The 27,999-nt window shown below is 43.5% G+C and overlaps 1 protein-coding gene across 1 annotated transcript in view; it reads right to left on the bottom strand.

Annotated features, from left to right (window-relative positions):
* The window catches only part of LOC138265558 (glutathione hydrolase-like YwrD proenzyme), a 389,347-nt gene that overhangs the window by 24,446 nt on the left and 336,902 nt on the right, over nt 1-27,999 (bottom strand). Inside the window, exons 10-11 of the mRNA XM_069213375.1 lie at nt 23,193-23,363; nt 17,985-18,069 (exon numbers count right to left, since the gene is read on the bottom strand). Of these exons, the coding sequence (XP_069069476.1) occupies nt 17,985-18,069; nt 23,193-23,363 (256 nt within the window). The remainder of the gene's footprint in view (nt 1-17,984; nt 18,070-23,192; nt 23,364-27,999) is intronic.

Raw genomic sequence — 27,999 nt, 5'->3', positions numbered from 1 at the left:
CTTTAGCAATGGCAATACTTCTTGTAGTGTGACCATGTGGAAGTGGTCTGATTTGATGAAAGTGTTGACTACTCTGAGGTCTAGGATTGGTCTCAGTGTTTTGTCCTTCTTTGGTATCAGAAAGTACAGTGAGTAAACTCCTGTGTTTATTTGTGTGTTTGGCACTAATTCGATAGCATTCTTTTGCAATAGTGCCTGCACTTCTATCTCTAGGAGATTGGAATGGTGTGTTGTTAAATTTTGTGCTTTTGGTGGTATGTTTGGAGGGAACTGTAGAAATTCTATGCAGTAACCATGTTGGATAATTGCTAGAACCCAAGTGTCTGTAGTGATTTTCTCCCATGCTCTGTAATAATGACCTATTCGTCCCCCCACTGGTGTTGTGTGGAGGGGGTGAGTGACATGTGAGTCACTGTTTAGTAGTAGGGGTTTTGGGGCTTTGGAATCTTCCTCTATTTCTAGGGAATTGCCCTCCTCTATATTGTCCCCGAAAACCTCCTCTATACTGTCCTTGGTAACTGGACGGTGTGGCTTGTGAGGTGCTGGCTTGTGTGCTTTGACCCCGAAACCCCCCTCGAAAGGGCGTTTTACGGAATGAGCTGTAATTCCCTCTGCTCTGCGGGGAGTAGAGTGCGCCCATGGCTTTGGCAGTGTCCGTATCTTTTTTGAGTTTCTCAATCGCTGTGTCCACTTCTGGACCGAACAGTTCTTTTTCATTAAAAGGCATATTGAGAACTGCTTGTTGAATCTCTGGTTTAAATCCAGACGTTCGGAGCCATGCATGCCTTCTGATAGTTACAGATGTATTAATTGTCCGTGCAGCTGTATCTGCAGCGTCCATGGAGGAGCGGATCTGGTTGTTGGAGATGGCCTGTCCCTCCTCAACCACTTGTTTTGCCCTATTTTGGAAGTCTTTGGGCAGATGTTCAATGAGATGTTGCATCTCGTCCCAGTGGGCTCTGTCATAGCGCGCAAGTAGTGCCTGGGAGTTCGCGATGCGCCACTGGTTTGCAGCTTGTGCTGCGACTCTTTTACCAGCTGCATCAAACTTGCGGCTTTCTTTATCTGGGGGTGGTGCATCTCCAGATGTGTGAGAGTTGGCCCTTTTCCTAGCTGCTCCTACAACAACAGAGTCTGGTGGCAGCTGTGTTGTGATGAAAGCCGGGTCTGTAGGAGGCGGCTTATACTTTTTTTTCCACCCTTGGTGTGATTGCCCTACTTTTGACCGGGTCCTTAAATATGTCTTTTGCGTGCCGGAGCATACCAGGGAGCATAGGCAGGCTTTGGTAGGAGCTGTGGGTGGAGGAGAGTGTGTTGAACAGGAAATCATCCTCGACCTGTTCTGAGTGGAGGCTTACGTTGTGAAATTGTGCTGCTCTAGCCACCACCTGAGAGTACGCGGTGCTGTCTTCTGGTGGAGATGGTTTTGTAGGGTATGCCTCTGGGCTGTTATCTGACACTGGGGCGTCGTATAGGTCCCATGCGTCCTGGTCTTGGTCACCCTGGCTCATGGTGGTGTGAGCTGGGGAGTGTGATGGCGTTTGTGCTGGTGAAACGTTAATCACGGGCGGAGGAGAGGGTGGTGGTGTAACTCTTTTCACCACTTTTGGTTGTGGTGCTTGTTCCGTCTGGAACTCCAACCTTCTCTTTCTCCTAATGGGGGGAAGGGTGCTTATTTTTCCTGTCCCCTGCTGAATGAAGATACGCTTTTGCGTATGGTCGGCATCAGTTGCTTGTAGCTCTTCCTCAAACCTATGCTTCTGCATTTGGGAGGTTAGCGAGTGCTCTTCTGTATAAGAGCCTGAAGCTGGGTCGCTTGCAGTTTGTTTCGGCGTCGAAACTTTGTCTGCGTGTTCTTTCGGCTCCGAGGTGACTTTTTTCCTTTTCGGGGCCGAAACCTCTCGGCGTCGATCTGTTTCGGTGCCGCTGTCTCGGCGTCGAGCCGTGCCCACACCGGCATCTCGGTGTCGAGGCTTGTCTCCAGCACTTTCTCGGTCCCGAGAAGGCTGCGTGCCGGTGTCTCGACCGGAGTCGGACGATCTCGGCACTGTTTGGGCCTTTTTCGGTGCCGACGGTCGGTCACCGATTTTATGGGTTGAGCCATGGCCTGGTGGCAGTGGCGTCCCCTGGGCCTTGTAAATGTTTCTTTGTGTGGATTTCGACGTCTTACTCACGGTTTGTGTATCGTCGAATCCTTCGGAGTCTGAGTCTTGGATCGAGAAGGTACCTTCCTCTTCCTGTTCCTCGAACTCCCGTCGGGCTGTCGGTGCGGACGCCATTTGAAGTCTTCTGGCTCGACGGTCTCGGAGTGTTTTTCGGGACCGGAACGCACGACAGGCCTCGCAGGTGTCTTCGCTGTGCTCAGGTGACAGGCACAGGTTGCAGACCAAGTGTTGGTCTGTGTAGGGGTATTTATTGTGGCATTTGGGGCAGAAACGGAACGGGGTCCGTTCCATCGGCGTTCTTCAGCACGCGGTCGGGCCGACCAGGCCCCGACGGAGGATCGAAAAATTACCCCGAAGGGCACCGGAGCTCTTCGATCTTCGATGCGGTGTTGAATGTAAGTATGCCGATCCCGAACGCAACAATACCGACGAAAATCTTCCGAAATTAACTATTTTTTCTGTTCCGAAACTCGGAGCGACAGGAACACGTCCGAACCCGATGGCGGAAAAAAAACAATCGAGGATGGAGTCGACGCCCATGCGCAATGGAGACAAAAGGAGGAGTCACTCGGTCCCGTGACTCGAAAGACTTCTTCGAAGAAAAACAACTTGTAACACTCCGGCCCAACACCAGATGGCGAGCTATTGCAGAACATGCGTATCTACAGCGACAGATGCCATCGAACATGCTGTTTTATGAAATCTAATGATCTTTGAACTGCCGATTTAGAGGGATGATATCTGAGGTAGGCACAGAAAGTGAACTGGTAGGGACTGCTAATTATTTTTCTTTGAAGCCAAACTCCTGGCCCTCAGATTTCCCGCTGCCTTGTGATGTCTCCCAGGGTCTTGTTGGAAGAGTGTTTTTAATCCAGGTTTGAGGGATGATTCAATTTGGCGGACCTTGACTTGTAATATTTGACTTGGGAGCTCTTTGGCGAGAGTACGATCCATTGAATGGAGGGGAGCTCCAATTATTTGTGGGCTGAGACCTGTTGAATTACCCTTACGGAGGTCATGCCCCCAGATACGGTGCTAGATCCCACCATGGCCGTTCTAAATTGTTGGCGTAAAGCTCTGAGGTGGATTGTCTGTCTAATTTATGATACTCACAGAAGAATTCAAATTATATTGATTGCAGTTTTTCAAGTGTCTACAAATGTGACACACCTTAGGCCAGTATAGGGCAAAATGGTTCCTAAGTTCGCAGGAATTATACATTATCAGGTACTAGGATGTATCATGGTCCCAGCATGACTATGCCAACATTACTTAGTTGGTCTAACTGATATCCATTCCCTATTTGATATTTTGCTTAAGCGGACTTGAGCTTAGCTCACAAAAATACATTGAGGATTTAGATTTACTTATCACAGTTACGGGTTTTTTATATCCCTGTGCCCATGAAGTGGTATTCATCCTTACATGCTTTGAAAAAGTCACAGGATGTGACCTAACACGTGTTGCCTGTTCTTGTATATCTGACTGATTCTGTACAACTTGAATAAAGCAAAAATTGATTCATCTTACATGACCGGCTGATATTGATCAACTTTACTAGAAGATATAGATATTCATCAACTAATAAGTCAATAATGGACTGAGATTTACCTGATTTGCAATTAATTACACCAATTGTCATAGAGTGCTGTGGGAGTTGTGGTATTATTGTGTATTGCTTGTACTCCTGTTGGAGTGCTTGTTTGATGCCCTGGGGTAGTAGGGCATTGGTAACCATTCAGCACCAACTTCAAACTATTCAATTGCTATTGTTTGACACTCATAGGATGTGCAATTGATTACACCACTACTACCATTTAGGTACTCTGCTCACATTGTTTAAAAAAATACTGTGATAGTCAATGCCATGTTGCTTGGCCACTGGCATTTTGTTGCCATGTTAACTATAACTGTGCAGACCGCCTCACCTCCGACGTATTAAGCCTCACTCTAATGATTGGCAAAACAAAGTGAAGTTTCTTCATTAGATAGTTCACTGTCTTTCTTGTAACGTCTCTCAAAGTCTTTGGCACTCCTCACACACGAAGTCTATGTGCCAGCCATATTATTAGAGTGCTGGTTTCTGCAACATGCATTCTCGTTCATGTGGGGATAAAAAAATCTATAAAAAAACCAGTAGAGTGGCTGGATAATATTAGATGTGCAATGCAAAAAGGGTTAGCTGTTAACAGTTTGAACTATGTTAACGCAGTTAGTTTTTATTTGCTTAATAAATATGTTCAAACTTCAAGTAGGCTTGTTAGCAGTTTCTTCTTCCACACTTGTGTTTACTTACCTATCATAATCTGTGAAAGAATGGAAATTAGGAGCTCCAACCTGCCGCCGGATTAGAGGAGGTCACTGCCGACTGCGGCAGTGCGACCACACCAGCGGGCCAGGCGGAGTTGTGGAGATTTAGTAATACGGGGGTCTTCACTGCCGGCTCCACGGCGGTGAGACCGCCATTGCTAGGCTGGCGGTCTCATGACCGCCAGATTCATAATGAGGCCCTGAGCGTGTGTGCTGCAGGTGTGAATGCTGGTGATAGCATGGTACATGGGCACAAAAGTACTAGACAGTGGAGTGTGCTCTGAATGTACACTGAGTGCAGAAGGGCCTGCACTAGTATATTACATGAAGGACCTTTAATACATTTTGGGAAACTCAGGCTTGCATGGTAAAAACATAGCAGTAGAGGAATCTCCCCCAGATAGAATTTTAAATTGCTGCATTTCCATGAGCTGGGTGGGACAAACACTGGATGAGGGGGATCCAGGCTTTCCGTGTGCACTTCAAAGGGCGCTTTGATTCAGTGACAGATCAAAAGAAAGGGGCCTGGACACCCCTTGGGAAGAGGGAGATGGGGCTGATAAGAGAATCATAAAGGGTAGGGCTGAGGGACCGGGATTAAACTTTGATGCACATTTCACGGTGGCTGAATTACAAGTGTGAACTCCGGTCAGTCACATACCTCTTGTTGTGGGTTAATCAGCTTCAGAGTCCTACCGGCTGGGAGAAACATCATACAAAAGTAGGGATGAAGGGCAGAGCTGTCCATTTCAAAGAAGCAGAACCCCAACATAAAATTTCAATGGTCCAGATCCTAAATCACATTTAGTGTCAGGAAAAGTAGGTGAGTTTGAAACCCCCAATTTTGCCATTTGCTGAGCATCCAGCTGGGATGCATGAGGAGGGGAAACTCTGCAAGACTTCTGCCTGTAACCAGGATGAGGGGCACAGTCTGGTAGTCTCCCTGCTGGGTGAGGGGGCATCAGCCAGTGAAACCAGGAATATCTGCCCTAGAGTCTGGAGCACCAGCACCTGTCTGCTCACCAAGACTGGTGCACCCATGAGGGACAGGAGCGTATTGGAGGGAGCGAGATTCAGAGGGGAGCCTTAATGTATGGGGCTCCTGAGCGAGATTGTAGAAGCAGTTTTGCATCGATTGGGCTGTCCCTCATGTTTAGCGTTGTGAGTTTGGTGACCCCATATGTCAGGAGGAGCCGCTATGCACCAAGGACAAGTGCTGCATCAATCAGGCCGTCGCCTGTGTGCAGCGTTGTGTGTTTGATCACCCCATAAGACAGAAAGGGTCACTGTGCACCAAGGAAAAGTGGCGCATTGGTCAGGCTATCGCCCATGTGCAGCGTTGTTGAAGATGGTGACCCCATATGCTAGGAGGGGTTGTCAGGTGCCAAGGAACTGTGTCAAATCAATCAAGCTGGTGCCTGTGTTTGGGAAGTTGCTATGACCCCGAATGCCAGGAGGGGCTGAGGGAGAGGCAACATGAGGCTAGTGTGACCTGACAGTGATGTTCGTCTGAGCTACCACGTATGCCAGTAGGGGCCGCTTGGACTGCTGAGGCTGGAGGTTTTGGTCCTTGACTGTGACCCAAAACTGCTCCTAAAACCAAGACTAGGGAGGCTTTGTATCAAAGAAGGCCAGAGGAAAGAACAATGCCATTGGAGCACCGCAGGAAAAAGGAGACTACCCCAATCCCCAAGCAAGGAAGAAAAAGGACTTACCATGTGTGGCTACAACCGGAGCAACTCCATTCATCATGACGCCAGTGAACATGGCTCAGGAGAAAGCTGGAGTCTGCCAGGAGCTGTGCATGTGAATGAGTGCAACCCAAGTTTGCTGATCTGGAGCAGGACCGCACTGAACCGATGCCAGGTTTTGTACACCTAGACTGGGTAAGCTGAGAACTGGGCCTACCTGGCCTGGGGGGATACAAACACTTTTTGTTTTTGCAACCCTACTTGAATCTAAGGGCCATATTTATGACCTGGAACATGTGTGATGCAAATCTTAAGTGAGATTCATGAACCCACGCAAGGTCACTTTGTGTGGTCCTGTGTGTTCCATAACACAGCAGGGAGACTTGCCTTACTCTGCTCTAGAGAGGTGTTCTATGTGCATTGCATGGGTGTTCTCGCAACTCCCATGGTTTTTGAGGCATTCTCATATTTACCAGAACTAGTAAACCTTGGAATGTGCCAAAAAGATACACCTCTCTAGAAGAGGTGTAACGAGGAGAAATGTTTTGATTTCTCCCCGTTTTTTCATCGTTCTATCGAAAGGGGAAAAAGCCCAGGGGGCTTGTGTTTGTGCAGGAAGGGGCCCCTTCCTGCACAAAAACAATCCTGCATGCAGAGATGACACCCTTGCATCATGGTGTAAGGGTGCCTGTGTTGGCACTAGGTAGCCAAAAGGGCACCTGTGCAGGAGAAAAGGAAGGAATGCACCAATTTTTTTAAAATACTGTGCATTCCTGAAATCTCCCTGTCAGGCAGTGCAGCGCAACAACCTGACTTGCGGCACTGCACTGCGTGAAAATCCCCTTAAATATGCCCTTAAGTGACTACACCTTACTGAGTCCGAGAAGGGGATGTCCCGTGAACGGGGCCTAATAGTTTACATTCCCTGGATGTTGCCACATGTAAATGGGGAATAACATCACACACATTACATGTGAACTACGTAGTCTGGGAGTGGTCTGACAACTACTAGTGTGCCTACCTCTTTGGGGAGACTGTGTTATTGCTTTTTTAATTTTGTTTACTTTTGCACGTCTAGAATAAAAATAAAAATATTTATTTTATACATAAGTATTTGACTGGACATTGATTTGTTGTGTTCGCTGCTTTCATGTTGAGTTATGAGTCGTGTTCACTAAACTGTATCTACACTTCCCTCCGAGGGAGCCTTGGCTGCTCGAGCTATGCAACTGACTGAGAGTCAGATGCAGAAGGGGGTGTTTGACCTAGTTGAGCGGGATCCATAGTAGAGATGGCCCCGGGGCATGAAGGGTAAAAGGGCTTCAACCTCAGCGGTTGAGCCCAGTAACCGAGCGTCCCTGTGGCCCCCTGAATGAGGGTCTGACACCTTCCTTGTACCATATTGCTTTACCCTGACTTGTTGATTAAAGCTCTCACAAGGCACCTGACATCTGTGAGCCTACAGAAGGTACTCCATCTAAGAGCATGTGAAAATGTCAACAAAGTAATTGATACTGAAAAAATAGGAGGAGTAGTATGACTTGAATCTAAATCCCTGAAGTGAAACCCTCCTGTAAACGTTTTAAAAATATCATAACTGGGGAGGGTGAAATCCTGCTAATGAGTTTGCCTAAAGACTAGTCTGCTGTCCAAGCAAGACTTCCTTGGTTACCATCGTCAGTGCTGCTCTGCTAGAGTCGGGAAAACATGGAGTGAGAAAGACCAGCCATTAGATACTTGTGTCAAATTCAGAAATATTGCCTTACAAGTAACTATAGTAAATGTAGTCGTGTTCTTGCTCAGTGCTAAACCTGCGGTACCGAGTTGTGCCCATCTGACGTGTAAAGCCTCACTCTCAGGCCTGGCATCACTGAAGAGAATTCCTAAGTAGCGTACGCTTCACAGTTTACATTTTTGTACCAGTTTAAAGGTTGAGTGTGCATTTTCCCATAATTTCAGTTTCTGCACCTGCAGAACTAATTTGTTTAGATTTTGTGACATGATCTCTATTTGATTCCTGCATATGAAAACATAAATTTGAGTTCTGTACATGTGTGCTTTAGCTTCTATGTTCACATGGTGCATGGGAATCCCTCTGGTTCACATACTTTTCATTTGGTTTATAATCATTTTCAGACTTCAGAGATGGGCATGAGTGCAGATTACTTTCACAAATCTTTAACCAGCAGCCGCAAGGTGCTCACTAACACTGTGCTCCCTCCCATGACAGTGCAAGCACAGCAAAGTTGGCATTTAGCACTGCACAAGATTTGACTGGCATCAGACACATCAAACATGGAGCTAGCACACTGCCATTAGCCTCATCCCTTTGCTGAATACAGAAGAACAGTTCATAGGACTGGAATGCCAACAATGGCTACAGATTTTAAGGCGCCACCTTTGTGTTAAAGTTAAATATGACATTGGCTCCCCGTGGGTCACTTGCATCATCTAAGAGCTAATGTGTATATTCTCGTCCCTAATTCCCTCACATCACCGCATATCTATGCTATGGCAGACTAGTTGGAAGTCTCTGGAACATCTGAAGGGCTTGAATACTATAGCCGCAGGGCAGAAACGTATAAGTTCCAAGCCCTTAGGATGTAGCAGTATCTACCTTTGGCACACACTAATCAGCACTTTTCCTGATGGTTGTATTGAGACCTATTGCGTCCGCCAAAGTCTAAATCAGACCCAGTAGTTTTTCTCTGCATTGGATGGCCGCATTAACAAAGAATAGAGTTTCTCTTGTGCCCTTAACTGTGTATGTTTGCAAGCTGTTAATTCTCCGCTTCCCGCTAGGTTTTAATGAGCGCTGCCCTGGGCTGTTCACCCACTTGCCGTTGGAGTTCAGTTTTGGAAACAGACCTTAATCCTTATGATGGCCCTAAACTTTGTGAACCATAGCGCAGAGGTGGATAAACAAGCATTACCTTATTTTAGCTCCTTTTCGTGAAGTAAATTCATGGTCACTAGGTTAGTGAAGCAAAGTTCCCTTTAAGCTTCTATGATAGTTTGCTTACAAGGATGTATTTGGTTGCAAAGTTGTTTAATGATGGGTTTATCTCAGTTTAAAAACTACACTAACCAATCTCTCCACTTTTACATGTTTATACAAGTATTACCGATTATATTATGCAATATAATAATGTTTTAAGAAATGAGTAATTTAAAGCCACCTGGGTCAGTTTAGATTAAACATTGAGTGATCTGGAAGTTAGCAAGAGTGCTTTGGCATCGCAGTATGGAAAAGGCACCCAAATATAACTTGAGGGTGCCTTTGAAAATGCACATTAGGCAAAGACTGCCCTGAAGACATTGAACCGTGCACAACAAGGCATTTTAAAAAGTTCCTATAATATGCCCAGAAGACATTCCAACATCAACCAAAAACATGGCTCTGTAAAGTGTCATTAGATAGGTGCTCTGGTTCTACATTTAGCTACTAAAAACAAATCTACCCATGTTAAAACACTTAGGGGGTCATTCTGACCCTGGCGGTAAAATCCGCCAGGGCCAACGACCGCGGGAGCGCCAACATTCTGACCGCGGCGGTACAGCCACGGTCAGAAACGGAAAACCGGCGGTGTACCGCCGGTTTCCCGCTGCCCTGGGGAATCCTTGCTGCGCCGCCATGGGGATTCCGACCCCCATACCGCCATCCTGTTCCTGGCGGTTTTGGCCGCCGGGAAAAGAATGGCGGTATGGGGTGTCGTGGGGCCCCTGGGGGCCCCTGCAGTGCCCATGCCAATGGCATGGGCACTGCAGGGGCCCCCGTAACAGGGCCCCACAAAGATTTTCAGTGTCTGCCATGCAGACACTGAAAATCACGACGGGTGCAACTGCACCCGTCGCACCCCTTCCACTCCGCCGGCTCCATTCGGAGCCGGCATCCTCATGGAAGGGTGTTTCCCGCTGGGCTGGCGGGCGGCCTTCTGGCGGTCGCCCGCCAGCCCAGCGGGAAACACAGAATAACCGCGGCGGTCTTTTGATATTCTGGTATTCTGGCGGTCCCAGCCAGAATGACCCCCTTAGGGCCTGATTATGATCTTGGCAGATGGAATACTCTGTCACAAACGTGACGGAGTATTCCGTCCACTATATTACGATCTCCATAGGATACAATGGCATCATAAAATGGCAGACAGGATATTCGTCACATTTGTGACAGAGTAACCCTGTCTGCCAAGACTGTAATCAGGCCGTTAGTTTCCTGCTGAGCATATAACTCCAATGGACCTCCAAATAATGAAAATGTCACTTACCCAGTGTACATCTGTTCGTGGCATCAGTCGCAGTAGATTCGCATGTTCTGCAATAGCTCGCCATCTGGTGTTGGGCCGGAGTGTTACAAGTTGTTTTTCTTCGAAGAAGTCTTTCGAGTCACGGGACCGAGTGACTCCTCCTTTTGTCTCCATTGCGCATGGGCGTCGACTCCATCCTCGATTGTTTTTCCCCGCAGAGGGTGAGGTAGGAGTTGAATTGTAGTAATAGTGCCCATGCAATGGAGTGACTAAGTATGCACTTATTTAAGGTTGAGATGATACATATATAAATAATTGAAGGTAACTTCCAAACTGCTACAGGCTCCCGGGGAGGCGGGTGGGCACATGCGAATCTACTGCGACTGATGCCACGAACAGATGTACACTGGGTAAGTGACATTTTCAGTTCGATGGCATCTGTCGCTGTAGATACGCATGTTCTGCAATAGACTAGTAAGCAGTTATTTCCCCAAAAGCGGTGGATCAGCCTGTAGGAGTGGAAGTAGTCTGAAATAATGTCCTTAATACAGCTTGACCTACTGTGGCTTGTTGTGCGGATAACACGTCTACACAGTAGTGCTTGGTGAATGTGTGAGGCGTAGACCATGTGGCTGCCTTACATATTTCTTGCATTGGGATGTTTCCTAGAAAGGCCATGGTAGCACCTTTCTTTCTGGTTGAGTGTGCCCTTGGTGTAATGGGCAGCTGTCGTTTAGCTTTAAGGTAGCAGATTTGGATGCATTTAACTATCCATCTGGCTATACCTTGTTTTGAAATTGGGTTTCCTGCATGAGGTTTTTGAAATGCAATAAAGAGTTGTTTAGTCTTTCTGATGTTCTTTGTTCTGTCAATGTAATACATTAATGCTCTTTTGACATCTAATGTATGTAGTGCCCTTTCAGCTACGGTATCTGGCTGTGGAAAGAACACCGGAAGTTCCACTGTTTGATTTAGATGGAACGGTGAAATAACCTTTGGCAAAAATTTAGGATTGGTCCTTAGGACGACTTTATTTTTGTGTAGTTGTATAAAAGGTTCCTGTATAGTAAACGCCTGAATTTCGCTTACTCTTCTCAGGGAAGTAATGGCGATGAGAAATGCCACCTTCCAGGTTAGGAACTGTATGTCGCAGGAGTGCATGGGTTCAAAAGGTGGACCCATAAGTCTAGTTAGGACAACATTTAGGTTCCATGAAGGAACAGGTAGTGTTCTTGGTGGTATAATTCTCCTAAGGCCCTCCATGAATGCTTTAATGACTGGTATTTTATATAGGGAAGTTGAATAGGTAGTCTGCAGGTATGCAGATATTGCTGCAAGGTGAATCTTAATGGAAGAGAAAGCTAGGTTAGATTTTTGTAAGTGAAGCAAGTAACCCACTACATGTTCTGGAGTTGTGTGTAATGGTTGTATTTGATTAATATGGCAGTAGCAAACAAACCTCTTCCATTTACTTGCATAGCAGTGCCTGGTGGATGGCCTTCTTGCTTGTTTTATGACTTCCATACATTCTTGGGTAAGTTGTAAGTGCCCGAATTCTAGGATTTCAGGAGCCAGATTGCTAGATTCAGCGATGCTGGATCTGGGTGTCTGATCTTTTGGTTGTGCTGTGTCAACAGATCTGGCCTGTTGGGCAATTTGATGCAGGGTACCACTGATAGGTCTAGCAGCGTTGTGTACCAGGGTTGCCTTGCCCAAGTTGGTGCTATCAATATGAGTTTGAGTTTGCTTTGACTGAGTTTGTTTACCAGGTAAGGAAGGAGAGGGAGAGGAGGAAAAGCGTAAGCAAATATCCCTGACCAGTTCATCCATAGGGCATTGCCTTGGGATTGTTTGTGTGGGTATCTGGATGCGAAGTTTTGGCATTTTGCGTTCTCCCTTGTCGCAAACAAGTCTATCTGAGGTGTTCCCCAGAGTTTGAAATAAGTGTTCAGTATTTGGGGGTGAATTTCCCATTCGTGGACCTGTTGGTGATCTCGAGAGAGATTGTCTGCGAGTTGATTTTGTATCCCTGGTATAAACTGTGCAATTAGGCGAATTTGGTTGTGAATTGCCCAATGCCAAATTTTTTGTGCTAACAGGCTTAACTGCGTGGAGTGCGTCCCTCCCTGCTTGTTTAGATAATACATTGTTGTCATGTTGTCTGTTTTGACGAGAATGTATTTGTGAACTATTATTGGTTGGAAAGCTTTTAGTGCTTGAAAAACTGCAAGAAGTTCTAGGTGATTGATATGCAGTTTTGTTTGATGTACGTTCCATTGTCCTTGTATGCTGTGTTGATCGAGGTGTGCTCCCCACCCTGTCATGGAAGCATCTGTTGTTATTACGTATTGTGGCACTGGGTCTTGGAAAGGCCGCCCCTTGTTTAAATTTATATTGTTCCACCACAGAAGCGAGAGGTAAGTTTGGCGGTCTATTAACACCAGATCTAGAAGGTGACCCTGTGCTTGAGACCACTGTGATGCTAGGCATTGTTGTAAGGGCCTCATGTGCAGTCTTGCGTTTGGGACAATGGCTATGCATGATGACATCATGCCTAGGAGTTGTAATACCATCTTTGCTTGTATCTTTTGTGTTGGATACATGCGTTGTATGATGGTGTTGAAATTTTGAATTCTTTGTGGACTTGGAGTGGCTACTCCTTTTGATGTGTCTATTATGGCTCCCAGGTATTGTCGTACCTTGCGTGGCCGAATTTTGGATTTTGTGAAATTGACGGTGAACCCTAGTTTGAAGAGGGTTTGTATGATATGATTTGTGTGATTTGAGCACTCTATTAACGAATGGGCCTTGATTAGCCAGTCGTCTAGATATGGGAACACATGTATTTGCTGCCTTCTGATGTGTGCAGCGACTACCGCTAGACATTTGGTAAAGACTCTTGGTGCGGTTGTTAATCCGAAAGGCAGTACCTTGAATTGGTAATGTATTCCTTTGAATACAAACCTTAGGTATTTCCTGTGCGATGGGTGAATTGGTATATGGAAATAAGCATCCTTGAGGTCTAAAGTTGCCATGTAGTCGTGCAGCTTTAGCAATGGCAATACTTCTTGTAGTGTGACCATGTGGAAGTGGTCTGATTTGATGAAAGTGTTCACTACTCTGAGGTCTAGGATTGGTCTCAGTGTTTTGTCCTTCTTTGGTATCAGAAAGTACAGTGAGTAAACTCCTGTGTTTATTTGTGTGTTTGGCACTAATTCGATTGCATTCTTTTGCAATAGTGCCTGCACTTCTATCTCTAGGAGATTGGAATGGTGTGTTGTTAAATTTTGTGCTTTTGGTGGTATGTTTGGAGGGAACTGTAGAAATTCTATGCAGTAACCATGTTGGATAATTGCTAGAACCCAAGTGTCTGTAGTGATTTTCTCCCACGCTCTGTAATAATGACCTATTCGTCCCCCCACTGGTGTTGTGTGGAGGGGGTGAGTGACATGTGAGTCACTGTTTAGTAGTAGGGGTTTTGGGGCTTTGGAATCTTCCTCTATTTCTAGGGAATTGCCCTCCTCTATATTGTCCCCGAAAACCTCCTCTATACTGTCCCTGGTAAGTGGACGGTGTTGCTTGTGAGGTGCTGGCTTGTGTGCTTTGACCCCGAAACCCCCCTCGAAAGGGCGTTTTACGGAATGAGCTGTAATTCCCTCTGCTCTGCGGGGAGTAGAGTGCGCCCATGGCTTTGGCAGTGTCCGTATCTTTTTTGAGTTTCTCAATCGCTGTGTCCACTTCTGGACCGAACAGTTCTGTTTCATTAAAAGGCATATTGAGAACTGCTTGTTGAATCTCTGGTTTAAATCCAGACGTTCGGAGCCATGCATGCCTTCTGATAGTTACAGATGTATTAATTGTCCGTGCAGCTGTATCTGCAGCGTCCATGGAGGAGCGGATCTGGTTGTTGGAGATGGCCTGTCCCTCCTCAACCACTTGTTTTGCCCTATTTTGGAAGTCTTTGGGCAGATGTTCAATGAGATGTTGCATCTCGTCCCAGTGGGCTCTGTCGTAGCGCGCAAGTAGTGCCTGGGAGTTCGCGATGCGCCACTGGTTTGCAGCTTGTGCTGCGACTCTTTTACCAGCTGCATCAAACTTGCGGCTTTCTTTATCTGGGGGTGGTGCATCTCCAGATGTGTGAGAGTTGGCCCTTTTCCTAGCTGCTCCTACAACAACAGAGTCTGGTGGCAGCTGTGTTGTGATGAAAGCCGGGTCTGTAGGAGGCGGCTTATACTTTTTTTCCACCCTTGGTGTGATTGCCCTACTTTTGACCGGGTCCTTAAATATGTCTTTTGCGTGCCGGAGCATACCAGGGAGCATAGGCAGGCTTTGGTAGGAGCTGTGGGTGGAGGAGAGTGTGTTGAACAAGAAATCATCCTCGACCTGTTCTGAGTGGAGGCTTACGTTGTGAAATTGTGCTGCTCTAGCCACCACCTGAGAGTACGCGGTGCTGTCTTCTGGTGGAGATGGTTTTGTAGGGTATGCCTCTGGGCTGTTATCTGACACTGGGGCGTCGTATAGGTCCCATGCGTCCTGGTCTTGGTCCCCCTGGCTCATGGTGGTGTGAGCTGGGGAGTGTGATGGCGTTTGTGCTGGTGAAACGTTAATCACGGGCGGAGGAGAGGGTGGTGGTGTAACTCTTTTCACCACTTTTGGTTGTGGTGCTTGTTCCGTCTGGAACTCCAACCTTCTCTTTCTCCTAATGGGGGGAAGGGTGCTTATTTTTCCTGTCCCCTGCTGAATGAAGATACGCTTTTGCGTATGGTCCGCATCAGTTGCTTGTAGCTCTTCCTCAAACCTATGCTTTTGCATTTGGGAGGTTAGCGAGTGCTCTTCTGTATAAGAGCCTGAAGCTGGGTCGCTTGCAGTTTGTTTCGGCGTCGAAACTTTGTCTGCGTGTTTTTTCGGCTCCGAGGTGACTTTTTTCCTTTTCGGGGCCGAAACCTCTCGGCGTCGATCTGTTTCGGTGCCGCTGTCTCGGCGTCGAGCCGTGTCCACACCGGCATCTCGGTGTCGAGGCTTGTCTCCAGCACTTTCTCGGTCCCGAGAAGGCTGCGTGCCGGTGTCTCGACCGGAGTCGGACGATCTCGGCACTGTTTTGGCCTTTTTCGGTGCCGACGGTCGGTCACCGATTTTATGGGTTGAGCCATGGCCTGGTGGCAGTGGCGTCCCCTGGGCCTTGTAAATGTTTCTTTGTGTGGATTTCGACGTCTTACTCACGGTTTGTGTATCGTCGAATCCTTCGGAGTCTGAGTCTTGGATCGAGAAGGTACCTTCCTCTTCCTGTTCCTCGAACTCCCGTCGGGCTGTCGGTGCGGACGCCATTTGAAGTCTTCTGGCTCGACGGTCTCGGAGTGTTTTTCGGGACCGGAACGCACGACAGGCCTCGCAGGTGTCTTCGCTGTGCTCAGGTGACAGGCACAGGTTGCAGACCAAGTGTTGGTCTGTGTAGGGGTATTTATTGTGGCATTTGGGGCAGAAACGGAACGGGGTCCGTTCCATCGGCGTTCTTCAGCACGCGGTCGGGCCGACCAGGCCCCGACGGAGGATCGAAAAATTACCCCGAAGGGCACCGGAGCTCTTCGATCTTCTATGCGGTGTTGAATGTAAGTATGCCGATCCCGAACGCAACAATACCGACGAAAATCTTCCGAAATTAACTATTTTTTCTGTTCCGAAACTCGGAGCGACAGGAACACGTCCGAACCCGATGGCGGAAAAAAAACAATCGAGGATGGAGTCGACGCCCATGCGCAATGGAGACAAAAGGAGGAGTCACTCGGTCCCGTGACTCGAAAGACTTCTTCGAAGAAAAACAACTTGTAACACTCCGGCCCAACACCAGATGGCGAGCTATTGCAGAACATGCGTATCTACAGCGACAGATGCCATCGAACATGTTATTATAAAGTCTACAAATTGTTTTGTTCTAGAAACGGTCATGCCTCCTGGTTCAAGACAGTGATTTGTCAAGCATCGTTTTAAACCAAGCACCCCCAGTGCCATTTTATCTGACACTTCTCAGATATCCCAAAAGCGAGGGTGTGGTAAAGGGGTTCCAGCTTACCATCGGAGGGTTTATTTTGTGTGGAGCTGCCATACTCATCTTGGAGAGCTCTGCCTCTGAAAATGTTGACCACGCTTTATATTCAGGAGTTTTGAACAGAGTATCAAGACCTGTTTATACCGCTGTACTTTAATACGTGAAGAGACAATGGGTGGTTGGTTACAATAGAAGGAGTTGTCAGTTCTAATTTCTGGCGCCATCATTCAGCAAAAAGTCGCATGATTCTATATAAAATTTATCATCTTCATGTGCTGCTAATTGTATGATCTGAATATGTAAAAATTGAATGTACATTGTAATGTCTTTAATAAATAGCCTACCGCCCTATCAAATTGCATCCTGGGTTCTGTAATCTGTTCCGGATCCCACACACACACACCACTGTTCTATTTACAGCTCCTCATCTTAAAATCCCTCCAGCTAAAATAAAAGTGCCCTTTGTAGCTTGCCCCTTGAGGCCACATCTACACTACAGATGCCTGAAATGCACCTATATTGGAATTTTTCTTTGATTTTATTAGTATGTTGTTTATGTGTTTATTTCACGTATTTTTATTGTAAAACGTTCAGATGCATTTTGGCCGATTTAAAATGAAGACAAAAAAGGAGAAATAGACTTTTTCTCGAGGAGGACACTTCAGATTATTGCTCATGGAACGAATTATTTGTTCTAAGTATCGTACTTTTCAGTGAGGTGTTCTCCTGGACTATGTTTTTTTCAATAAATGAACTTGACAGAGGGCAAGGAGCAGACCAAGGTGTCCCTCTTTTCATTCTTAACACTGCACTAACTTGACAGTGAATGGTCCTAACAGCTTGCTTATCAGTCATTTAGCGCTTTCAGAAATAACTAATATAGGTACAATCCTCCTTAAACCCAAAGGAAGCCCTTCCAGTGTCCCCAAGAATATGCTCCTACTGTGCCTAGAACCCAAGGGCACGTTACTAACTGAAAGAATCTTTCAGGGCCCAGGGGATCCCAGCTACTATGGTTTCACTCATGTCTCGCGGAAAATAAGTCTTATGATGATGTTAATAAATAATAATATCTTGATTTAATGCAGTGCTTCATAATATAATTTTGCCATTACTGCTAAAGGGTACTGATTTAAATAGTGCATATTGTAAATGTAATGGTACTCAATTTAACAACCTCAAATAACCCACTGAGCCACCATCTAGGTTGCTATACAGTGACAATACATAACCTTTAACTAAACATAAAGGGGTCCTCAAAAGGTTCGAAATTTCATCTGAGACGTTGAAAAAACTGGAACCTGCTTTGGGAGATGGTCTTTCCAAAACGTTACGTAATAACAAGGCAAGGTTTACATTTTCTAGTCCGTGTGTTTGCATTATGTAATATTGTATGGATTCTTAACCAAATCATGATGCAAAAGATGTGGACAGCAAATATAATAATGAATGAATCAGCTCTAAAAATAAGGTCCTATTTGAAGTGTTAAGCTTGTTTCTTTTACTATGTAGTTCTTTTAAATTAACGTACCCTTTTTGGAGTACTCCACATAAATACGTGATGCATCAACAGCTCGCTGTGGATTCATCCCGAACTCCAGCATGTTAAGAAGAACCTTCAAAATAGAGGTAAATACATGGGAAAAACAGTCAGCAAAGATAAATAAGTACAGGTATCACCTACAAAAGGCCTCTTCCTTATGTTGCTGCCTTTAGTCCTCAGCAGAAGGACTGAAGACAGTTTTCAGTGTATCCTACAGTGGCGGCTCCTCCGCTATGCGCTGTGCACTCCCCTCAGTGCGCATGTGTGCTTGGCCGGCCGTCTTGGGCCAGCCAAACACACATGCGCGCTGTGCTCTCTCCAGCCCAGCACTGTGTTGCCGGGCTGGAGAGAGCAGGCACAGGCTCCCAGTCTGTCAGGATAGGCCGCAGGGCAGGCTGGGAGCCTGTGCTGCCTGCAGCGGCTGGTCAGTACTTTTTACTTTAATTTAACATGGTAGTTTTATTCTGGGGTTTTGTGGGGAGGGGTTGTTTTATTATGGGCTTTTGGAGGGACGGAGTATTATATATTTGGCTTTTGAAGGAGGGGGTGTTTTATTAAGGGCTTTTGCAGGGAGGTGGGGGTTTTATTTTCTTTTTTGGGGAGTTGCGGAGAACTTCGCTCGCCCCACCACTTTTTAAGGTTACCAGCCGCCCAGTGAATACTGTCTATCCCCTAGCAAACTTTTTTTTTTAATTCACAAAGGAGAAGAGGCCCTTCCCTTTTCCCAAAGTAATTACAACCCAACTCAAGAGTCTATGCATTTTCAGTGTGTCACAAAACATTGAAATATTGCTAACCGATATGCAGTTTAGAAGGGATGCTTTCAACATGTCCCTTTCAAATTGCAAATTGGTATCCATTCACAATCCCATTTTAGGTAAAACTTTACCGAAAACCTAGTTTGCAGTAAAAAATACATCTGTTTTACAAAGTGCAGAGTTTGCTACTGCAAAATAGATTTGTACATTAGGACAAAGGTACTTCCAGGAAGTGCATGTTCTTGATGCACTGTCCAAATTAATTTCTCTTTTGGAATCTTCTTGTACAAACTAGGCTCTGAAAGTTCCAAAAGAAGATTGCATTTTCATGTTAAAACAGTTGATTTTAGAATTACTGTACCCATTAGTGGATGTCCTACTATACTGAACATAATATTTACTAAAACCGAAACAAGCTGTCACGTGTTACATACTGTCTTCATGTTTAACTTGGAAAGTAATATTAATCATAGCTGTAGTATGCATTACTGCAAACATCAAAGTATAAGGATTCCTGGGCAACTTCCAAAAATTCAAACCAATAGAAAGAACATCTTTTTCTTCTTCTTAAAGTTAGATTACTTCTGAAATATTTACATAGCCACCAACATTGAAACACATTGAAAATGATGCAGGTGTACATTTGGGAGCCAAACGCTTTAGGCTATTTAAATAGAACATTGTTTAGTCTGGCAGATTCAGTGTTCTGACTTCCTTAAACAATTTGAAAGAATGTTTTCATTATTGAGTTGAGTACTCCCTTGCATGGCCTGTCTGTGGAGAGTCTCAATAAAAACTGTGCTGTTTTACAGAAAACCTTTAAATGTATGGGAGCATATTAATATAAGTATTGATTTTGAACATTCTTTTTACTTTGCCTACAATACCTTGTAAACAAATTCATACTGGTCACCATTTTTGGATTGTTGTAATGCTTTTAGTGACCCAGACATCAGCATTAGGTGACATTTACACTTACTTTTAAAAAGCCTAACATAGAGAACGTTTGCATTGACACACGTTTAAAAAGTGTTCACATTTTATTTTAATGACGGACATTGTGCCTACCAGAGTTGACAATGTGCTGATATTGAAGTATATTTTTTAGCATTAAAGTAACTGCTAATAGAAATGGATTTGATTTATAATGCTTAATGTGATCTATTAGTATAATGTCACATGTGCAGAAAAATAAATGCACTTCTCTGTCATATCTATTGTGATGCCTTAACAAACGACCCAATTATTAATTAAATGTTTTTACATATTCTGATGATATATCATTAATGCTGAATTCATAAGTTTGCATATTATATGTGTTTTATTAATGATGATATTAATGCCTTATCTTTCTTGTGTTTGCATAACTAGGCCTGTAGACATCGTGTTTAGTCATGTAAAAGTGATTAATCATTTCTTTTTCTCTAACATGAATGGTTCCATTAAGTTGTTTCTCATGAATAGTAAAGGTTCCAATTGGCCCAATGACTTAGATTCTGGAACATTCAGACCTGGAGACTAAAATCTAAAGTACTGAATACAGTTAATTGGTAATTTCTCATGAGAACTGATGAATTGTCTCACACTATGAGAAGAATATGGATTGCAACAAGTAATATATAAAATGATTATATATTCTATTGGATTCACACGGAAAGAAGAGATGACTTTGTACCAAACCTGAGAATTTTCAGTCATGTTGCAAACTCGATTTGTGCTCAAATTCTAATTGGACATTGCCTCTTTTGCATGATGTGGACTCATCAAACTGACCAATCAAACTGTTTTGAGTATTTTTGATTTGGGATCGACTTTGTAAGTTTCAGTCAGTCCACTTAAGAATCTAGTTCTGTTTACTTTCTCCTTGGATGTTTCCTGATTGTTTTCCTGTGCAGCCTGAGTTCTGCACTTTTCCCTGAGGGTGCTTCTAACAGACTTTGCTGATGAAACTGTATTAAATGCTGACCCTAGGAGAGGTATATTCTACTGAGAGTAAAAATGTTGTTTTCCCTGACCTGCGTTTCTTAGTAGACGTTAGCATCCTGACAACTGCCTATTTTAATTTTCTAGGTAATTTAACTTAACCCGAGATAGTAGATTTTCAAAATGATTTTTGTCTTTCTTTTTGATTTTTGCCCGCATGTGTTAGCCCATTCCAACACATGCTTGTCCTAATTTGGTTAGCATTAGGAATAACCCATGTCCAAAATTCAGATTCCTAAATCTTTGTAATTTGATTTGACTAATGTATTCGCAGTCTGATTTAAAGAGTATTTCTGTTTCTCAAATTGTGTCATTTATGATATGCATTATTCTTCTTGAATGTCTAATGGTGTTGATGTTGAGTAGATTACATTTGTTTCGTAGATTTGGTCAACCCATGGTTTTTATTTACCTTTACAATTTGATTTTGTGCACAATTTACATGACTTTGGCTTTATGGTTATAAAATAAAGCTTTGAAACTTTTATTGATTGGAGTTTTCTTCTGTGGCCACATGGGTCATGTTGTTTAAAGTTGCTATTGGGTTTTAATTAATTGTATGTGTTTGACCACCCTCTTCACTGGGTCCAGAGATCCCATCAACCTAAGGAAAGTGTTTACGAATCCAGTGAAGGATAAGAAATATGTGTTAACAGGATCAAAACGTCTGATACATTAATTTTGAGATTTTGCAAAAAGGTATGCTATATATTTTAGTGCTTTTGTATTTGCAAACATTAAAATATGAATAAAGTAGGGTACACATGTTTGATTTTGAGCAATGTTTGCATGTGTGATTCTCCTTTCTCAGGCTGGATACTGATCTGATGCAACTGAATTAATCCAGGTAAGGTAGACACAAAAAGATCTTCTTGTAAAATTGCAGAAGATGGAAGTAAAAACATAGCCACATTAAGTCAGCTTACTATGGGTACTATAGGGTAGGTTATAGTGTGGTGGGCTTCAGCTGGAGGAAGTCATCTCTGCTGCCATTTTGGCTCCTATTTTATATACATGACCTGCATTATGTTTAACTGTTTTTTTTCTGTCTTATATAATCTCTTCAAAAATGTTGGTGTACTTTGACAGTGCTTATCATGATGCTGGGCCACATCATCTATTGAATTAAGACCGAAACTTCACGTCTATATGGCCTATAATGCTATCTGCAGTCGCTTATACGATGTGTGTAATTTATTTACACTGCAATAGGTCCCTTCCTCTGTACACCACTGCCTTGCATTTGCACTTGGGTATAGTAGGCAAGTCATTGATGCTGTTATAAATAAACAACCTTGTTTCCATTATTCTCTAAGCCCTCCCTTACACAAATTAATATATATATTGATATCATATTGAGGAGAGAATCTGTGTTACTCTACTTTAATCGTATGTATTCAAAATATTTCTAACAAAATCACCTTGAGTCATGACCCATTGTTGGATTTCTAACTGGCACAAAGAATCTGGTCAGAATGATTTACAGAAATCCACCCTCATCAATATTCAAGAGGAACAAAAGTAAAGACCACTTGCTGCACCCGCTCTGCCTTTTCATCTCAGAGCCCTTCCAATATGATTGAGCCTCATAAGAAGCTTATGGTTTGCACTAGTGGCTGTCACCATTGCGTGTCAGCATGCACTCCGATTTGCCCTTTAATTTAAAAGAATGGGTATCCTTGCTTGAACTGTTCCTAATTACAGACATCTCAGCCAGAACTGAGTAAAAAGAAGGTTAACTTAGCTAGATATCAAGAACAAAAGATACATGTGGCTTTAGCTAAAAGTCTCACCCTCAGACAGTCCCACAGATAGGATGCCTTGGGTGAAGACCCCCTATAGGTATATATAGGGGTGGGAGAAAGGGGCTAGAAAATGTGTCACTATGAAGGTCATGGTGGTTTGTCTTCTCCCAAACATGACCCTGCTCTTAAGTAGAAAGGACTGTGACAAGAGGGATGAAGAAGTATTTGCAAAATCACTGTTGCTGCTTATCACTCTATTAATAACAATTTGCCCACCTGGGTGCACAGAACACTTTGAACTACAAACATTTTGTCCTACAGTTGGTTCTTCAACTGGTGCTTAATACATTTTCAAGCAAAGTATGGTGCTTCTTAGAGGTTATATTTTTAGCCAACTTGCAGCTGAGAGGATTTTTCCTCCATGGTACATATATCTGGGTATTAATATTTTTTTGCTGTCTGCTTTCACAGATTTTGCTTTTTTGTATATAGTAAATGCAAGCATTTTCCAATTCAATGGTTCTTTTGTGTACTAACTTACTGCTTTCCATATTATCCCCTTCAGAAGGCTGGAAGACAGAGTTAACCTTGCCAGGTTACAATATCATCTAGAACATTTATCTAATTACTGCTAATTAAATGCAAGAACATGCTGCCTGTCTTCCATAACATTGCTAATAATATACACCTTGAAATGTGTTTATTTTTACCTGCACGTGTCCTTGAGGCTGCATGAAGCCCCCCGTCACTCCAAAGGCACACAAAAGCTGATCAGAGTTCGCATCGGTTACTAGAGCAGGGATGATGGTGTGGAATGGACGTTTCCCTGGTGACAGACAGTTGGGGTGGCTAGGTGAAAGAGAGAAACCAGACCCTCGGTTCTGAAAATTACAAAAAAGTTATTGATGCTTAATAACTATTTCTGAATATTTTTTTCATCACTCGATTCGTGGTACTTCCCTGACCTCGGACTCAAAAGACTTCCAGGTGTATGACATTAATATAATCTAGAAAACTTAACTGTGTACTTATTACAAATCAGACTGGAGGGTTATTTAGAAACTTTCTTCACAGTGCATATGAAATTGCACCAAAACGAGTTTTGCATCCAATTTAACTTTTTGAGTTGGAGTAAACTGCACACTGACTCTTACTATGTCGTAATAACACAAACTGTATAGGAGGTTGTAATCCACCCATCATTCTCACCTTCCCAGAGTGCTTATAAAATTATCCACATAACTGCAGAAAAATACAAAATGTATTTGATATTTGCACCTTCTTATGCAAAGATCAGAAACTTTCTTAAGAAGTTAGCAAATGGAAAATGTGCATCCTACTATTTCTGTGATCTCCATGTGCTTTGTCAAGGTCACGTGACTGTCTGTGACATGATTATATGCTTATCTCTAGTAATTAAAAATAAGTAAGAGTTTTTCTTTAATTCATACATCTTATTCCATCAATTGTTACATTATAGCATCCATTGGATGTGACAGCAAAGTTAATCACTTCCTAACATTTAATTTTAAATTAGTCTACCGTGTCTGATAACGTAAGTATATTTCTACCTCCTATTACCTTAATGGTTACATACCCTTTAACAGTTCATGCCTAATAAAACAATTATTTACACCAATCAAAATGTGCAATTAATGAACCAGTCCCAATGATCGAAATAATTTTTCATAGTCAATATCGATTAACATTGTCTCTAATTATATGTACAGATCATAAATGTAATTTCCTCTACGTGTATGTTTCGAACATTTTACAAATGCATTCAGATTTCAACAATTGGCTATTAATGGCAAGAGCTTTCTAGAAACGCCCTTGCATTGACTTTAATTCATCGACCCAGTTAATGGCAAAAAGTGTTTTGAGGCTGGGCTTTGTCCACAAGAATCCCTCCACGTACCGGAAAGAATTTGCATGGGGAAAATATACACAGGGAGGATAAAAAAGGGTGATTTACTATTCCACCGCTTGGTACATTCTCCTTCCAATACGCAGAACTTCCACTAGAAAAGTAAAACCGCACAAGGGTAAAACCACAAACTGTGTTAACAGTATTTTCCCCAGACCATTAAGCCTCCTCTTAATTCTAAACAGATTGGAATGATTCTGTGTGTACTGCCCAGTGATGAGGCCTGAATTTAGAAATACAAGCCAGCCTAGGGTTGAGTGACCTACAAGAGAGGTAGGTAGGTGGGTGAAATAAATCAGCCAGGGTGGGACTTGCAGAAAAGCATGTGGGATCATGTTAGGTAACAGAATACTGGAGGTAGGATGGACAATAGAGAAGGGAGGCTTGCAGAATGGGTTACATGACAAATCTGAGATGCTTTGAGGGCAGCACCTCAGGTGTGGTCAGTGATCTTTAGTTGTGAAGGGTGTTGTTCGCAACGGGCTAGAGAACATGCAAGGCCATCATGTGATCACATGCCTGTGAAAGACAAGGCAGAGACACACCGAAAATGTGATGGATGCCGATGTAATGGCACATAATACTTGCAGCAAAAAAAAGATCTGTGGAGCGAGAGAAATTGCTCTATAACATGGTTTGTCTTTTGGAAGCACATTGTAGGAAGGTGTCAAATCATCAGCACATTTGATTAAGAGAGGTCACTTCCTAAGTAAATCACTTGACTTAATTTACTAATCACCTTCGCAGGAACCATTTTCCTTTTAAGAACTCAGGGTTCAAAGTACAAAAGCAAAAGCTTTTTGCGGTGTCAAAGCCTGCAATTCACACACAAAACAGACAAAGTGCAATGTACAAATGTTACTTGTATCGAAATTATTAATGAAATGCAAACTGAATAGTTCAACTCATTTTGAATCACAAATAGAAGTGTTAATGAGGCACCACCTCCTGTTGGGGAGTCCCAATTATATGTGTCAATGATTTGAGTCTGCAATTGTGGTTGCAAACTTTTGATCACTCACTGACACCTGACTTGAGATGGTAATAGATTCCTAAATGGAAAGCTATTCCAGTGGGGTAGCTTCCAGATTGGGAATATTGTTGAGTGGCCCTTGTGGTAGTAGATAGTGATCGATGACAAACTGCATGTTGTCTGCAAAGGCTCTACTTCCGAATGAGCCTTTTCAGGGTTGAGCTTGTTCGAGCCATGCACTGGTGCAAGCGTCACTTCCATTTCTTTCTGTGAAGCAGGGACCAAGCACAGATTGATTCAGCTAAATCTGTGCCTGTCCGCTGCTCCCATCCTGATTGATGTGCTATTCTTCTTCTCCCATTACAGTGCCCTGTACTTTTTTTCCTGTTTTATAATGCGCCACAACTTTCTGAAGTCACAGGCTCTGCCAGCTACATCATTCCACTTGCCAGATTCCTTATGGTGCCAGTGATGAAGCTACTCAAAAGTGAGATTAGTTTTAAGGGTGTGAGCATGCCTACCCACCTATGGTCACCTTTTAGCTACAGCAGATTAAAATCCAGCGGCAAGAGTGACAGTCTGCAGGTTACCCAGTCACCTTATTTGTCTCAGCAGCTTCTCACTGTTATAACCGTGTGTGAATCAAAGAGCCCCACCCAAGTTCTGTGTTAGACACGATTCTGGTTCAACCTGTGTAACATATCAACTGAAGACTGTTGTGTTTTTGCATCTAATATTGTGCTCCTTTGCATATCTAAGAACAACAGGTATATGATGCACGTTTCAAAATGTTATTCTTTTGAACCAATGTTTTGAGTTGTTGTATGTGCATATGCTTTAGTTTTCATTGCTGTACGCTGTTCCAATGTTTTGACCTGAGGTTCATGTTTTCATAAATGGCTATGAATATGGTTATTAATGGCCCCACTTGCCACGTCTTTATCTTTTAATTTGTTACCTTTACATCTGGATGAGAAATTAGGCATTCCAAGCTCATTTCTGGTGGTACCTTTTCCAGCCATGTTAGAACTCTAACATGGCTGGAATATATGTCCAATCGACATGTGGGCAGCTTCTGTTTCAGCATGAACTTCATGTTATGTATTTCGAGGGACAAGTAGTCAAAGGTTGTCGGCCCAGTGTTTCAGTATTGGACCTGATAAATTAGCAGGATACCGAAAGGAACAGGGGCTCTGTAATAGAAGTACTTATTGTTAAGAAACTGGGACATTATTCTTAGGCAAACAACAGTGTATGTTCTGATGACCAGTGTTTTATGTTTTTCAGTGGGTATGAGGTAACAGGCACCGCTTGATGGTGTCTTGCAACTAACTGCATTTATGGTGGGCTAGTGCTTGATGTACCTTAGCCCGCTTTAGGTGTTGCTAGTGCTTCAGCTTCCACATCCTGTACTGGGTGATTGCCACTGCATAACATATCAGAAACTGCATTTAGGAAAATTTGCTAGTTTGAGGAACCTGCATAAAAAAACATAAGGACAAGTCAGATGGGGTCAGTGAGCTACTGGAGCGTATCCCATTCTGAAGGGGATATGCCACAATTGTGCACTAGTCCCAACGTTATTGACACTATACATAAATGGAGTAGTAGACTTCCTAAGTGACTGCTGCGATGATTCACCAAAACTATCTAAATCTCTGGTTTTGGCCCTTCTGCTTGTGGATGCACGTTGATGATCTCCAACACTCCAATGGGCCTACAGATGCTGTTAGATTGCTTAAGAGTTTTCTGAGTACAGAGGAGGCTGCAGAGAAAATAAAATGTATTACCTTTAACCCACACAGGATCTATGGAGGTGTACCTACGCTGGAGGGGGTAAAACTAGAGAGGGTGAAGACATTTGATTATTATGACATTAAATTATCTGCCAATGCCATAGAATGTGCAGATATTTAAAAAATCGTTTTAAAACGGTCACAGTATAATTTCAGCATACTGAAGAACTACAGATCCACCCTGACAAAAGTCTGTAACACCAGCTCTACAGATATACAACACACAGCCTGTGGAGCTGCTTTATATTGTGTGGAACTGTGGGGACATCTGAATGTCCAGAGTGTGCCTACAACGGGGAGGACATTTTCGAAGTCCCTCGTTAAACTACACCAGAACACTCTATTAATACCATTATACATGGATATAGGGATAAAATCAGTCTTGCAGAGAGTAACGTTTAGACCTTTGTTATATTGGACATTATTATGGTATACAGGGGTGCTATCATGCTTTGAAAGGCTCTTGAGGCATTGTTAAGCCTCAATGGGAGTAGACATACACCCTGGTTGAAATTTGTACGCATCAAAATTTCATATGCTTGGCCTAGGTGATTTGCAGAAGACCCCCGACAGAGGTCCATATAATCTCTAAAGATCAGATTATTGAAATGTACTAGGCGTTCATAAGGGAATAAGACCTTCTAAGCCTGAGACATGTTTCACTGACCACTGCATTTTTCAGATCATAAATGTGAAATGAAATTCAAGCAATATTTAGATCTTATTACTCAACATCTGGCCAAATCTCTGTACCTCAAGTCCAGGTATGGGTTTCTAGTTTTAAATACTTGTTGTAGAAAGTGATATGTTTTCACAACTAA

This window comes from Pleurodeles waltl, chromosome 11, assembly GCF_031143425.1.
Source record: "Pleurodeles waltl isolate 20211129_DDA chromosome 11, aPleWal1.hap1.20221129, whole genome shotgun sequence".
NCBI classification, from domain to species: Eukaryota; Metazoa; Chordata; class Amphibia; order Caudata; family Salamandridae; genus Pleurodeles; species Pleurodeles waltl.
This window is presented reverse-complemented; position numbering and strand designations above follow the sequence as displayed.